General features: G+C 43.0%; 1 protein-coding gene across 1 annotated transcript in view; it reads left to right on the top strand.

Moving 5' to 3' along the window:
- The window catches only part of doc2d (double C2-like domains, delta), a 35,151-nt gene that overhangs the window by 16,377 nt on the left and 3,166 nt on the right, over positions 1–15,608 (top strand). Inside the window, exons 6-10 of the mRNA XM_047578948.1 lie at positions 1,789–1,915; positions 2,635–2,691; positions 3,325–3,449; positions 10,332–10,413; positions 10,634–10,730. Coding sequence (XP_047434904.1) covers positions 1,789–1,915; positions 2,635–2,691; positions 3,325–3,449; positions 10,332–10,413; positions 10,634–10,730 — 488 coding nt within the window. The remainder of the gene's footprint in view (positions 1–1,788; positions 1,916–2,634; positions 2,692–3,324; positions 3,450–10,331; positions 10,414–10,633; positions 10,731–15,608) is intronic.

Genomic DNA, 15,608 nt, shown 5'->3' with positions numbered 1-15,608 from the left:
TTATTATAGCCCTAACTTTTACTGTTGTTGTTGTTAAGTAGGAGTTTGCTAGCTGATGTTTTTTTTCTCTCTCTCTCTGGCAAACTAATTGTGCAGGTTGTCAATCAGCCACTGTTCAGATCGGAGCTGCTGTGCTGTTGTTAAGCTTTGGCGGGGGTGGGGCGCTGACCCTAAAATTCTTCTAGTTCAGTAAATGTTTATGTTTTTGGTTAAATTGAGACCTGTAACATCTGTTATCATTGTGTCATTTTTATCATGCAAATGGAGGTAGGAAAAGCAGTGTCAGCTCCAAAGCATCTACTTTATTTGTCTCGAAGGCGAATCAGTTTGACAGCAATAAGCAGTGCCCATGCCTACACAGACGGCTACCAACACTCAACATTCAACAATAATAAGCACTAACACTGGCGTCCTCCTATGTCACCCAAGGATCCACAACTGCTAGGTGCGTTAACAGAAAACGAACAATAATGTTAAAAAAAAAAAAAAAATGGAGCGCTTACATATAAGAAATCAGAGGTTAGATCTAGATGGAGCTTTAAAACACCTTCCTCAGGGCGTAAGCTGAAAGTCTGCAGCTAGGATGTGGTCATGTTGCGTCATAGCACCCCTCGCTTTCTTGACCACCCTTTTGTCCTAGAGACAAGTCTTCGTGCTGCACCCCAATTCCTATAAAACACACCCTCACAATTTTAGTCACGATGTTGTCATCAGAGTGATTTTATGTCCACTGATCCTAAACCTTAACGTTACTCAAGGGGCGGAGTTTGTTAACTACTCCTCGCATAAAAATGAGGCCGCAGACTGAACAGATTCCACGAGCATCTGTGTGGCTTTTATATGAATTGCAAAGCGGGGGTACCGGATGGAGAATTCGCACAGCAAACGGCGACACTTTGGGCAGAGCTGGTGTCACATGCCACTGCAACGCTGGTCTCATGGCAGACACCCTACTTGTATGACAGAGCAAAGGGATATAAATCATCTGACAGCCGTGCTGGTGAGTCAGAGCTATTCTGAAGCTCCTGCTAGAGATACTCATCAGTTATGACTAAAAGGCTGGAACCAGCATGTCAAATGCCCAAATGTCAGAGAGACAGGAAGAGAACAGAAAGAGGAGGAAGGTGTGTGTGTGTGTGTGTGTGTGATGAGATGGAGAAAGGTTGAGGATGAGAGAGCGAAGAGCGAGGAGAAAATCAAGCTGCAACAGTCCATCTGGGAATATCTGAACACAGAGGGAGTATTGCAGCAGATGATGGGCTGTGAAGAATCTAGTGTTGCTGATGTAATCGCCCTTCATCAAACGTCAATTTGAGTAAGCACACTACGTGGAAGAAAAGTAGTGTAGCGACGCAAATACCAGTATTCATAATTTATTTTACCAGCATACATCACGTCGTCTTTATTTCCTTTCCACCCTGAGAAAAAAAAAGAAAAAAAAAGAAAAGTCAGACTGCTTGATTTAAACAACGTCTTTCTTCCTGACATGTTTCAGTTATGACAAATTAGAGACTGGTGGTAGTAAAAAAAAAAGAATGAAGTGATTGAAATGGTCTGAAAACGTTCATACTCTTCAGCAATCACGCGACTTTCCATTCGCGGGGCTGCTTGTGAGAAACCGCCGGGCCCTCGTCTGATGCTGCAGATGGAGGAGCTGATTGACTGTTCAGAGGCACTTTGGATATATTTGGCTCAGTGTACACAATAAGGAGCAGTGTCAGGGCTCATCCGAATCTCACTCGTCTGCTTTTCTTTCCCGTGCGTTTGCGTTCGCGTGTGGGTGCGAAGACTATGTGTATGTGACATGGACAGGCTCGGACGAAATGAATTCATCGGAGAGGTGAGAGTGGCTCTGAAGAAGCTGAGAGAGGGCGAGAACAAGCGCTACAATATGGGCCTGGAGAGAATTGCACAGGTAACAGTATTTACATTCACATGTGTGTGACGTCTTGTACACCGATCAGCCAAAACATTAAAACCACTGATAGGTTGAATTCAGTAACATTGATTGTCTTGTGACAGTTCAGTGTTCAGCTGGAAACGTTTGGAGCTGACATTAGTGTGTATGTTACTTAGACATAGATAGATAGAAAGATAGATAGATAGATAGATAGATAGATAGATAGATAGATAGATAGATAGATTACTTTATTCATCCACGAAGGGAAATTAGGTGGCATGCACCACTCACCTAGACCAGACCAGGCACCTCCATCCCATAGCAATGACAGACGCAGGCAGGCAGATGCAGAAAAAATGATTTAAGAACAACCTAAAAAAGATGAAATCAAATTCACTAGATCTCAAACTGGTCAAGTATTTGAGGCCCCTCTCCTCAAATCACAGGACTCAAACATCCTGTTTCCAGACACCACGGGACACCCTCAGAAGGCCCATGTCCATGTCCATTCTCGCATTTACAAGGAAGACCTACACAATATTAGCAAGGTGGTCATAATGTTATGCCTGATCTGTGTGTGTGAAGATGAATCCCATTTTATTTGTTCAATATTTGCCGAGAGGCTGCCAGGCATCAATTTCAAATGCTACGTTATATTGTGTGTTAGATATTTATCTGGAGGCTCTGCAGGCAATCTCTTTGATCTCCCTCTGTCTCTCTCTGCCTCACGTCAGAATAAAGAAGCCAACAATCAAACAGAGGCCCAGGGAGCCGTCGTGGCGGAGGAGGAGGTAACACCATCATCAACTTCACTTTTATCTTATTAGTGTAATTTCCAGCCAAACCGCGGCTCTCTGTGATTCCCTATTACTCCCCACACATATCTTACAAATGCTCCCGTCTTTCCGCCGAGTCTAATCTGTCATCCTTTAATCAGGATCTGTGACCGAGGCATGAGCGTTAACAGCGTGCACGGTCGCTACTCACCTGGCCACCCTGTAGCAACAGTTAGTAAATCACAGCAGCGCTGCCCATCCAGCGCTTCACCCCCTATCTCATTGCTCTTCATGATTTTAGAGACAGAGGCTAATAGCTTTTTGGTCTCTGATTAGACTCAGTTTATGGTTCAACATGGAGATTAAAAGGAGAAGGGAGCGGAGTCATTTTGCGCCGCTCAGATAAGAGCTTTAATTACAAGCTTTGATTCAAAACCTCCAGACACACGCTACATCCAAAATATTGCGACACATCACAAGTAATCTATTTTAATCTTTAGTTTCATTTCATCTCATTGTTTATTCGCATGTGTTGTTTTGTGTGAAAAGCTTGCTGATCCAGCGGCAGGATGCGGCCGTGTGTGAGGAGTGAAATGTCAGGGCAGGAACAGGTGCTGCGTCTGACACGGTTGCTGTTTGTGTCCCCAGCGTGGCCGCATCCTGGTGTCGCTGTGCTATAACACAGAGAAGAGCTGCCTGCTGGTTGGGATCATACGCTGCGCCCATCTGGCCGCCATGGACTCCAACGGCTACTCTGACCCTTTCGTCAAAATGTGAGTCAGATATTGATGAACAGACGTGCGAGTTGTCTCCGCGTCAGCGGCTCTCGTTGAATGGAGAGGGCGTTGTGATATTCCTTTAGCACGTATCTCCTCAACAGACTTGAGGGGGCGTAGGCAGATCCTGTGTTGTGACACCAGCTTGGTACAACACCCACAGACCTATTAAACCCATATGCATGGGCCACATTCCAGGTCTCATTCGGATTTAGGGACAGAAATATGAAGTCAGAATAAGCCCGACACGGTACAGCGACTAACAAACACATCAGCTATGAGTGGAAGTAGGATGATGAGTCAGTGAGCGTCTCTAAGACACAACAGGGTGTTGATCACTCTGCAGGATGGAGGTGGATGCAGCTTCCTTCTCTGGATCATGATGTACCACTCAGTGACTAGTGCAGGACTCCTCAAAGTCTAAAACACACAACTGGGGAGATGCAAAGTGTCTAACACTGTGTGCCTGAGCCAGCCTGAGGCATGGACGCTGACAGGTAAAACCCACACAGCTCCATCTCCGATCTGCCTGCTGCACCTAAATATCAACAGTGCCGGGGTTGAGTGCTCCCACACAGGACAACGATCCCGTAACCGACGCCACCTCCAGCAGTGGGAGGCTTCAAGGTGGAAGGAGCGCCAAGTTATTAAAGGCTCAAAAGCAGTTTTTATTCTGAAGATGATGGTCATTTTGTGTGATACGTAGCTGGAACAGTCGTTCATTCAAACATGCTCTCTTGACTGTTTTCTTTTAGTCTTCACACTTGATATGTATTTATTTTTTTCTGCTGTGAAACAAGACTCTTGACAGGAAGCTGAACCAGCCACTGAGCTCGTCTGACACGCAGCGCTGCTTGACACTTTGAGATTCCCAACTTTTGCACATCAGCTCCTCTGAGAGCCCGTGCATCCCCGCAGTTACCCGTAGCACCATTCTCTGAGTAGATCTGTGAAGAAAATGTCATGCATCTTCTCAGGATTGTGAGCGCAGACTTACTTGAATGCCTGAGATGACCCATTGGTCTGTGGAGGATAGAAGGAGTCACACAGTTATGCTTCCAGCACTAAGAAGTCTCAAGTGAAGAAAAGAGGCAGCTACAATTACTGTTGGCAATTTTCTGTCCTCCTTGTGGGGAGGTGCATAAATTGTGGGTAAGACTGAGCATCTGTAGCAGAAGAAAAAAAAAATTAATTAACTGTGGAGCAACTGAGCAGCATGATTCGGGAGAGGCCAGCTCTGTACAACAGTTGGTAGATCTTGCTAGTTTCCCAGTTAATAGATTTTGGTTGGTCTTTTTGTTTCCCCGAGGAGTTGGATCATTTCTGAAGTGTAGAACGCGTGGCTCTTGTCTTTATTGTATGTTCAAGTGAAACTTTTTAAATGTGTCCAATGTAACAACTGGCTCTTGATTGCCTTTGTCCATTTAATTTTCTCTTGTATCTACGTATTGTTCTGCAAGCTTGCTCCGACTCCTGCTTCTCTGCACAGACTAGTTCATTTGTTCAAACCACTTCTCTGATCTGGTTGTAATCTCTGGAACTTGAGTTGCTCTGTTTTATTTTCATTCACCTTTTGTGCTTGCTGTGTTTTTTTCTATTAGAGTCTTTCACCTTGTTTCAGACAAGCTGCAGAACATGTTCAACTTAATGCGTCCTACTATAGACCACAGACAGTGTAAAGATGGACGACGGAACAGCTCCTCAAAAGTGAAGCGGAACAAAGTAGAGCTCCACCTCTTGCATGTCAATGGATGGGATTTGGGCTGAACTAAAACACTAAAATACACATCAAATAAACCCTTTTCAAGTCGTTTTAGGTAGTACATGACCATTTTACTGAGAAGTTAAGGGGAAGTTGTACATATTTATATACAGTCCATGCAGGGGTCTTCAACGTTTTTCAGGCCAAGGACCTTTAAACTGATGGAGAGATTAAATAGAGACCCCCTACCTACTATATTTGTTCTGTATTAAAGTGGTATTTATCATCATTTTGCATATTCAATATCATGCTATTCACATAATACAGATTCAAATATTCATTTTTTTATTTAACATGTGCAACAGTAGGTTGTGCAACTGCCATAAACATAAACATACGTATACTGTATATATCATGCACTGTTAGCTTGCTGACTGAAAGATCTTCTGCCTCCATTTATGCCTTCACTAAAATATGTGACTATGTTAATGTGCATTTAAAGATATTTAAATTTGTGGGAATAATTAAAATATAGAAAAATTATGTAATATAATCAACCAAAGATTCTGCGACCCCTCTGCAGTACCTCCAACCCCCTCTTGAAGACCTATGGTCTTTGCTAGACAATCAAATATTAATAAACTTTTTGTGCAGTTAACTTTATACAAGTCTAAAATGGGGCTTGAAGGTATTTCTGGTATCTCAACAGTAACCGAGCAATTAAATCCACAGGAATTAATTTGCTTAGCTCTCTAAATGACTTCCCTGTAAGAGTGTTGATGTCATGCATCTGCACCACCAGCAGTCTGAAGAGGATAGGTGTGTGTGTTTGTGTGCGTCCGTTTCGCGCGTCTATGTCAGTGCATTTGTCCAGAAGACTTGTTCCATTTATTTATTTATTTTTCTCCCTGTGACTCATGGGGATTTAGACCCATTCAAATGACACAGGGTCAAAACTAATTTGTCTTCCTTTTAAAAGGATAAATTAGCATTTTAAAAACTAATGGAGTTTACATCTTTCAGGAGGGCCCGCGGTTTTCTCCACGGCTTTTGACACATAAATATTTAAAAGGTAGATTATTAAGTCAGACACGTGAAGTCAGAAAAGTGCAACAACACTTCAGAGATTTCCTGCTGACTAAGCACGCTCCACAGTGTTATCTCTGTTTTCTTGCTGAGCTCTTGAGTGAAATAAAAACCGTGAGTCCTCTCTGCTGCAGGCATATATTTAGCTCTCGTTTTCTAATTGTCACTTATTTTTGGTTCCGTCGTCTTTCTGTCTGTCACTTTTCAGTTGTTGTGTTGTTTCTTTTGTTTATTTACAGAACTGCTCTGCTCTTGTTTTTTTTTTTGTTTTTTTGTCAAATTCTCACCTAAGCTTATCAGGACGACATTATCCACCAAACTGTTAGAGATTTATCAGGTTGTCATGGGACTTTTGACGTCAGGGTTCATATTTTGGACTCAGGCAAATGAGGTGAAGAAAAGGTGTCATGAACTATTTACAGATGCGACGTGCAAGTTCGAGAATTTGTGCTGTTGTGTCTATTTAAGGTAATTTAACAACACATGATGAAGTATGTGTGGGATGATGCACAGATTTCCCTCCATTAAACCCATATGACCCCCTCACTAACAACGTCCTGTTGCCAGACAACACAGACTGTTGCGACACCCTCAGAAGACCCATGCCATCCTCTAACGAGTCACAACTGTTTTCTGCGATGCAATATTAGGAAGGTGGTCATAATGTTATGCCTGATTGGTGTATCTCGTCATGGCTTCAGGCAGATGTTCCCGTTTTTTTCATCCACCCTTAAGTGGAGTGAGTTTTCCTCTCAGTTTGTCTTGTAAACAGTATTTAACCTCTGTCAACAACAGCTGCTGTTCCCCATTAACCTTATCAGTCAGTGCAGGCTGGTGAGACGGAGCTAAAATAGTGGAAGCGTAGAGCCCGTGCACATGTGGCTGGTTAGTTTGCTGGCGTTCAGTGTTCGACAGTGAACAACCCACATTTTAAGAAAGCGTTTTTTCAAAAAAACTGAAGGGATAATCCTCCCGTATCTCTGTGGCCCAGCCTCCTGTGGTATGAATGATTCTTCACGTTGAATTTTCTCTGGTTAATTTGAGCGTAGTTTAGTTGCTTCTATACAGCCTGCAATTTTTCATTTAGGCTGTCACAATTATGAATGTTGGTGTCAAATAAGGGTTTTGTTGTTCTGGAAATTGGAATTCTCCAGACTGAGCTGCCTCCGAGCCGCACGTAAAAGGCTGTTTGGCGAAGCTCGGGCCGAGACGTCCCCAAGGCTTTCACCTCTCCCTCTCACATGCTGCCGGTCAAACAGCTGCTTTTGTTTGTCTGACACTCTCAATTGATTCATTCTTTTCTGCAGGTTTCCTTTTTCTTTCTTCTTGTGGAGGCAGTCAGATCATTGTGTGAGAGCCAGGTATACTTGAGGATCAATGCCGATCACGTAGCTCATGGTGAAAATCATCTTTTAAAGTGATGTTGAGTGGCACAACCACAGTGTAACTGGGGTTTAACAGTATTATTAGTGGGCAGGAGCTCTGGTTAATAAAGAATGTGCCACTTTTTCTTAATTTGTGTAAGTGGATTGGTGGAGGAAGTCTTTTTTTTATTAGCTCCTACTTTAGTTCTTTAGCAGAAAAACACTGTGTGAAAGTCTCCGTTTTCAGGTTCACTGGAGAAACACAGCTGTTAAAAATGATAAGCTTTAAAATCAAATGTATATGTTTATATGTAGCCTTGTATGTGAACTGAGAACGATATTATTTCTGAGGTAGTATTTAGCTCCTCTGCAGTGGCACTTGGTCAAACACATGAATTAAAGCTGAAGTTTTAATTACCTTTTGAACATTTTTTTCCCCCTTTTACTTTGTTGCCAGACATCACTTTGTGTCGGCTCAAACATACAACTTTGTGCCACGTTGGCAAAAAGTAAATGTTGTATGGTCGTTGTCATACCTCTCTTTAACACAAGGATTTGGTGTGCAAGATTTTGTTGTGACGTTGTTGAGTGTCTTGCAAGACTAAAACCTTACAGCAACATCTGCTCTGGGCTGTCCAACCACAAGCGACCAGATACAAGTAGTTGTCTTCAGACTTGGCGTTAACATGCGTCTCCTGATCAATTCTCAGTTTCACACTCTTTATGCAAATAAACACAGAGATTTTAACAGCCGATGTCTCTAATGGATCTACTGCTGCTCCAGAACTGAGTACTTTCCTTTGTAAATTCTTACTTAGATTCATTTAATTTTTAGTTTGTTAACAGCTACAAAGACAGAATATTTCAAAGGGCTTTCAGTGCTAATGAACAAACATCACTTGTGGTGCTCTTTCCTTTTCTTATCATTTGTAATAGCGATTGTATGTTTTTTTTTGAATGAATGAGGAATAAGTGAAGCAGGAGCACCCTTGTTGAGGTTAATGTGATTCAGGACGAGTTGTGTTCACACTACCAGGAGAGGAATGTGGACACGTGGGACCCAGACCACCTCCAAATGTGGTCAGAGATCAGATCTCTCAGATGTGATCTCAATGTGTCCTGGGTTTGTTCACACCTGTCTTATATGTGATCTGATCTCAATGCGAGGTCTGAACAGGCTCAAAGTGACTGTGCTGCAGCAGCTGTTACGTCAGACTAGCGTTCCTACTGATGATACGGATGCAAACAGAAGAAAAACAAAGCCTTTGATGCTAACTAGTTACGGGGGGGGGGGCTTTCCAGTGGGTAGATACCCCCAGAGAGTCTAGAGGAACGTTTGAGACACTGCTGACGAATTCTCTATTAAGTTTATTGTTTTATCTCTCTGCGCATTGTTTTTTGTTTTTGAGTCAGCAGCTGTTTCTAGAAAAACAACATCAACAAAAAAAAACAAAAAAAAAACAGCTCTAATGAACTATACATGCCCGTCATCAAAGGGCTGCATTTAGGAGTTAAGGAAGCAGATAAATCTCTCAGATATTCACCACAAAAAACTTATTCTGTGCACTTACGTATTTACAGCTTGGTGCACTGGCCCAGATCATGAATTAGATCACTTTACATAATTAAAACTGGCACTTCCAGCAGCCAACCTAGAGCAGCTCAAGACTTGACGCCGCCGCCTTGCTGCCTTGCTTTCTACCAACACACCTCCTGCTCCTGTTCCTTCTCCTTCGCTCCATCCTTCACTCGCTCTGATTCCAGCTCTGCAGTGACAGCCTCAAGCCCATCTCATGCATCAGCTGTCAGGCCCGGATTCGTCACTGGCGGGAGGAGGCTGGGAGAGTGAGATATCTCACTGTCTGAGCATCTTGACTTGGAATTTATGCTGATGACGACTCTTATTGCCCTCCAGCGATCCTTCTGTTGCCTCTTTGCTGGAGCGTACACTCCTCCGAAATCCTTGCTTGATTACGATCTTGCTGTGGTCTACTTTCTCTTTCCTGTTTCGCTCAGTCACTGTCCTTGCCTTTGTTCACAAGACTTCTGGGTCACAGTTTTCTCAAAAAGACAATTTTTGCAAACTTTCTGTTTCCCTTTGTTTCGGCTGCTCTGAAAGCTTTGCCGTCACATCAGGGCAGAAGATAAAGGAAAAGTCATGGATTTACTACTTTGATCTCAGTAGTAATAAAGTTTGGTCTTGTTTGACCTCCGTCGTGTGAACCTTACATTTTCCACCTTTGTCCTGTGCTGCTCCGGTGCTACATCTATGGCCGATAACCAGAAATTGAAATTAACTAAGATTAAGATTGAGACTCTTTTACCCTTGTTTGCTTTCTAGCTTAAAGTAAGATAAGAACACAGACACGCGCATGTCTGTCTGTTGAATTTGAAGCCACGGCTATTAGCTTAGCATGGAGACTACAAACAGACCCCAGATCCATCTGTATGTAAGATAATCCACGTACCAACACCTCTACTCTAAAGCTCAGCCAGTCATGCTGTTTCTCTTTGTTAGCCTGTAAAAAGATGGAAGTTTAAGGCTTACCTGTTTCCCATCTGCCCCCTAGTCTTTGAAAGCTAAGCTAATCATCTGCCAGCTGCAGTTTCATACGTGGCATAGATTGTTATCAGTCTTTTTATCCAACCCTTGGCAAACTGTTTTCCTAAAGCTACGCCTTGAACACTGAACTGTCTTTATCTTCTTCTTCTTCTTTTTGTTCTCAGCATTTTGCAGCCAGATATGGGGAAAAAGTCCAAGTACAAGACGACAGTGAAGAAAAAGACTCTCAATCCTGAATTCAATGAGGTACAACTTGTCTCTTGCTCTACAAATAACTGCCATAGACCTGGCAACTGCACTGTGAAGCATGCAATTAGGCATACCTTTATAAAAACCCATTCAAATTTGTCATCTCCCACACTTGCTCCTCGCATTTTTACAGAACAGGCGTTGAATCGGGATGAATTCAAGCTTGTATTTATGAATCATTGATATGAATATGCTCTTGTGTATACCACCTGCGCAGGAGTTTTCATATGAAGTACCTTTGGACCAGCTGGCAAAGAAAACCCTGGAGATCTCTGTGTGGGACTACGACTTGGGAATGAGCAACGACTTCATAGGTAGGCCTATATACATTCATACATATATATATATATATATATACACACACATATGTAGTGTGGCAATGGAAGTGAAGAACATAACTGTAGCAGAGCCTTTAAATGAAATGGGAGCAATTGCAGAGAACATGAAAAAGAAGGCAGAGCCAGAGAAAAAGAAACGCAGGGAGATGAGGGGTAATTATGATGCTTGAGGAGAGCGATTGAGCGAGCGAAGGAGAGTTGGAGTGGAACAGGAAATGGAGAGGGGGTAACTTAAAAAGAAACATGTTTTTTTTTCTGCACATCCTTCATGGAGCTGGCACATCAGATGGCTGCGGCTTCGTCAGGCTGCTAAACAGCTTTGGCGTGGCACGGCGTGTATATCACGGCAGTGGAGCACGTGGGAGATTAAGGAGTGATGGAGAACTAGTGGGGAGGAACAGTGAGAATGGATTACCACCCTTTGAGCTTGAAGGCCCGTGGATCAAAGCGTTTTACTTTGTCTAATGTGCGAGCGCACGTGTGTGTGAGGCGCTCTTGGAGGGAGATACCCGCTGTTAGATAAGCCCATTGAGTTATTAGCCCTGCTGGGAGAAAAGGCCATCATTCTAACATACAGCCCTAGATAACAGCCATTCCCCTGACCATTATCATTACAGGTTTGGCTACGGCAGCCTGTCAGTTATGTTAATTGGGGCTGAGAGAAAAATGACACGAGACAAAAAATAATGGGGAAATCGAGTTGATAAAGACACCGAGCGAAGCGCAATCTCATTGCACTGGTGTACCATGAGAAATAACAAGGCGGCTAAAAGGTTTAGCGGGATATATAGAGGACGTCAAATGGCAGTAGGCGGGATTTTCTAGATAGGGGAGGAAAACACTAAACAGAGAGGAGAAAAAGGACACGACGAAACTTCGGCAATAAATCAAGCCCAGAGAGCAATCAGTAAACAAGAAGAGAGGGGATGTTTCATCTACCTACGAGCAAACGATTACACCTTCAATTAATTAATCTTTTCCTAATTATTTCAGTTGAGCTATTGGCTATGTTCTGAGTCGCTGATGAGCAAAACCAGTTCAGCAGATCTGTGTTAACAAGAAGAAGAAGGAAGCAATCAGAACCGAAGAGATTAAACAATTCTTCTGCAAGGACAAAGCTTTACGTTATGTCTTTTAGTTAGTTGGTCCACTTTATTATGCCTTGTAAATAAAAGGTTTCCACTATTCAGAACATTATACTTAAATGTAGGAAACAGATATCTGTGGGACCTGGAAGACAAAAGGTTCAGTTCAAGCCACAATGTGTTGATAGTTGAAATGAAACCTGATTTAAACAGGGTGTGTTTAAGTTGTTTCTGTATGTGGATGAGACAAAGTCCTTTTAAATTATTCCAATTAAAAAAGGATGCTTATTTTTTATACTTCTTAGCTCCTACTAATCCCAAGTACCTAAAGATCTTAATCTTATCTTAAAGAAATTAAGATGCATTCCAAACAAATGCTTTAGTCCCAGTAAGTCTCTTACCGGTTATGTTTCAAATGTTCAGTCTTAAGGCTTATTCTTCCTCTAAAGCAGGGGTGTCACACTCATTTCAGTTCGGGGGCCACATAAGCCAGATTTCCATACACTACCCTACCTCCACACCACCTCACACCTCCCCAGCTTTTTTTAACTACCTTTTCTGCTTAGGAGTGACCCCCACCTCCCCCGATTTTGTGGGCTTTAGCCACACCCATGCTTGTTGCTACTAGCAACAGCGGGCTACACAGTAAAGTTATGTTCCAACAACCAGTGAACGAAAGAAAACAACCGTAGTTATGAGCTTTCAAGCAGAACACAATGAACATAATAAAAGATAAAAACTTACCGGAGGACTGCGTCAACGGTTTAATGCTTCCCGACCGGCGCTCCATGGTTTGCGGCCGTATATCGCGTCCATCTCCTCATCCATCTCCTCATACCTTTCGATCAGCACCACTCGTATTGTTGTGCCCCTCGGCTGCCTGATAATCGGCCTTCATTTTTTTAAGTTTCTCCTTCATTTGTTCATACTCCTTCTTCATACCGTCCTGATGAAGCCAAGTTTGGCCACCTCAGCCGCGATCCGCTGGAGAACCTTGTCATTCTGAGATGTCCCATCCAACTCCTGCTGTGTAGTGTCTCCTCCCAGCAAGGACAGAAAAGCCACAATACCATAAAGTTAAAAGTGAGCAGCTTACTCAAAAATCTAAAACACTCATCTCTCTAGTCAAAACCAAAACATCCTGCTTTGTATCTGGCGCTGATTTTTTTTTCTGACCAGTTTTTGGCCCCAATTCACCTACTTCGGACCGACCACAGAGGAGGTACTAAAAAGTACCCAGAACAGTATCCCATTGGCCTCGTCCAGCCCACCTTCTAGCAATGGAAATAGGGATTTAAAGTGGGCAGTGTGGGGCACTGTGGAGGTAGGCCGTGTATGTAAATCCAGCTTTAGTGTTGTGTTCTGTCCACTTCTCTGACTAAAGACAAATTAGTAACAGCAATTATTCACTTGGAAAACGTGCAATCTTCTAAGTCTTGCAAATTAATTCATTGGCTTGCAGGTTGTATGTCTGACACCTGTGTTCTAAAGTATTTACAGTCGGGCAAAATCATGCGAAAAATGAAAAAAGAACAGACAAAACTAGTTCTAATTCTGAATACATTTTCGCCTGCACTCATTGTGCCAGTCGCTGAATGAAGAGGGCGTGACTGTAGAGCTCAGCCGGTCTAATTGTTGGACTCGGCTTCTCAAAAGGAGGAAAACGCTGTGGGAAGTAAGCGATTCAGACGCTGCTCCGTGAGTCAGCAAGAACTTTGTGCGACACATTTCCATTTGTTGCCTGTGCTCAGTACGTGGTCCACCAACAGGTACGTGTTCACAGGACGGATGGGTCGAAAGAGACAGGTCTGCAGCAGTGGAGGGCTTTGTGTAAAAATAAGTGGGCGGAAAATGGAGTTAAACCTGTGGGAGTGTTGCTGCACACCTGCTCACCAGCCTGTATGTCAGCCTCTCCTCCGTCTGTGTCATCTCCTCTGGCTCTGGTCCCTCATCCGTCTTCTGTCCCCCAATGAGTGTCAGGATGGCTGACCATTCGTTTGTCACTAGCGGCCCGCGGGCGGCGCCAACGCCCCATCAATCTCCGTTCAGACACGTTGGGAGTGTTGTGGTGGGAGGAGACAAAGTGCTATCGAAAACCCTGTCAACAGGTCCAGACCTGCTCCACAAGTTGTGCGTCTGTGTTTTGGAGGGAAGGGGACAGAAAAGCTCAGAGGCTGCCGCCGACTGCCCCGCATCATCTCAGGCAGCGTTCAGCCACGAGCTCAGATAAGTTGCAGATCAACAACCGAGCCGTGTTCGCCCCGCGGCTGTCATTTTTTAAGGCGCCGTTTGAAGTCAGCCTTGCCAAAATGCCGTGTTTAAAACTTCATGCTTCATTAACTGTGCAATCACAGCCGAGGCAATGGCTCTGTAATAACCTCAGTGTGACAACTGCCAGCGTCTCTTAGTCTCAGAGTGCGTCTCTCCACCAACGCCTTCATCACCTCTGCCCACTTTCTCAGTGTCTTCATTCCCTGCAATCTGCATGCTCGATGACGTTCACACTCACTGACGTTCCTCTAATGCACCATGCTTCATCTGCATTTCTCTCTCTTGTAATTCTCCAGATAATTTTCAGAATCTCTTCCTCTGAGCCTGGAGGATTTTGCCTTTAGTCTCTTGTACTTGCCACCTCTGTTGTTTGTTGGCACGGATGTTGATGTACGCATCATTACTGACTCGGCTCAGTGACATTTACTGAATATTAGATTTTAACAAGACAACACTGACGCCACCAGCAGCAGAGATGTGCTCTGCTTACATTCACTGCCACTCTGCACGTCGACTCGGCTGCATTTATATGATTTATCTGAGAACAAGTTGTTTATTTTCAGCTCAGTATTCACATAAAAGTTTGATACGCCCACATAATGAGATACATTTCGCTGTTAAACTCCTGAGACCCTGCGTCTTCGTATGGGGATATTAAGTTGTAGGTTTTATTGCAGCTCGTTCTGCTTCATTTAAACCCGTTGTCCTCATTAGTGGACGCTTTAGTCTGGTGGCAAAGGTACCGACACTAGTCGGTAGAATCATGATAGCGGGCGGATTCATTCTGATGATGATCACAGGACAAAAGTGGATGAGGAACAAAGCCCCATCAAATTCTACAGTTAAAACATATTTATTTATGTCTATTAATGTTTCTAGTTTGATATGATCTACAAATTTAACTAATTTTATCAATAGCAATGAGCTACAATGTCGCTAATTAATAAGGGCTCTTTTGAGGACACTGGGACTTCAATGTTTGCAATTCTAGTTTTGTTCAGCCTTCTTCAGGTATTAAAATAAACAGTTTTATATCTTGTCACACATTGGGTGACTTCATTATAATATAAACAATAAAATGATCCCGGTGTCCACATATGAGGACATTGTTTATTGAACTACTACTTCCTTTTGAAAGATCATACTTTTTTATTATCATTATTATTAGGTTCTACAGATTCTTAGGGTCTAAGGAGGTTAAAGAATAATCCAGTGTTTCTTGGCCCTTTTTTTAGAGAAATACTTGGTCTTGATTCCCTGGAGATGCTTCAGGAGTCTATAAGGATTTTTACCTAAGACAGGCATCCATCCAAATTTACCATGGGGTTTTATTTTAAATACTTTACGCTCACAAGTGTAAATTTATTTTCTATTATCCCATTAATGCCCCTTTAGTTGTATTTTATGTCTCTTGCCGAAGGGTTGAACCCTCTTTTTAAAGTAACTTCACATTGTTTTGTTGGTATTTTTGTTATAGATCCGAGTACTTTTTCCCCAT

The sequence above is a fragment of the Mugil cephalus genome, chromosome 2 (assembly GCF_022458985.1).
Source record: "Mugil cephalus isolate CIBA_MC_2020 chromosome 2, CIBA_Mcephalus_1.1, whole genome shotgun sequence".
Classification (NCBI taxonomy): domain Eukaryota; kingdom Metazoa; phylum Chordata; class Actinopteri; order Mugiliformes; family Mugilidae; genus Mugil; species Mugil cephalus.
Note: the sequence above shows the minus strand (reverse complement) of the source record. Positions and strands in the feature narration are given on the sequence as shown.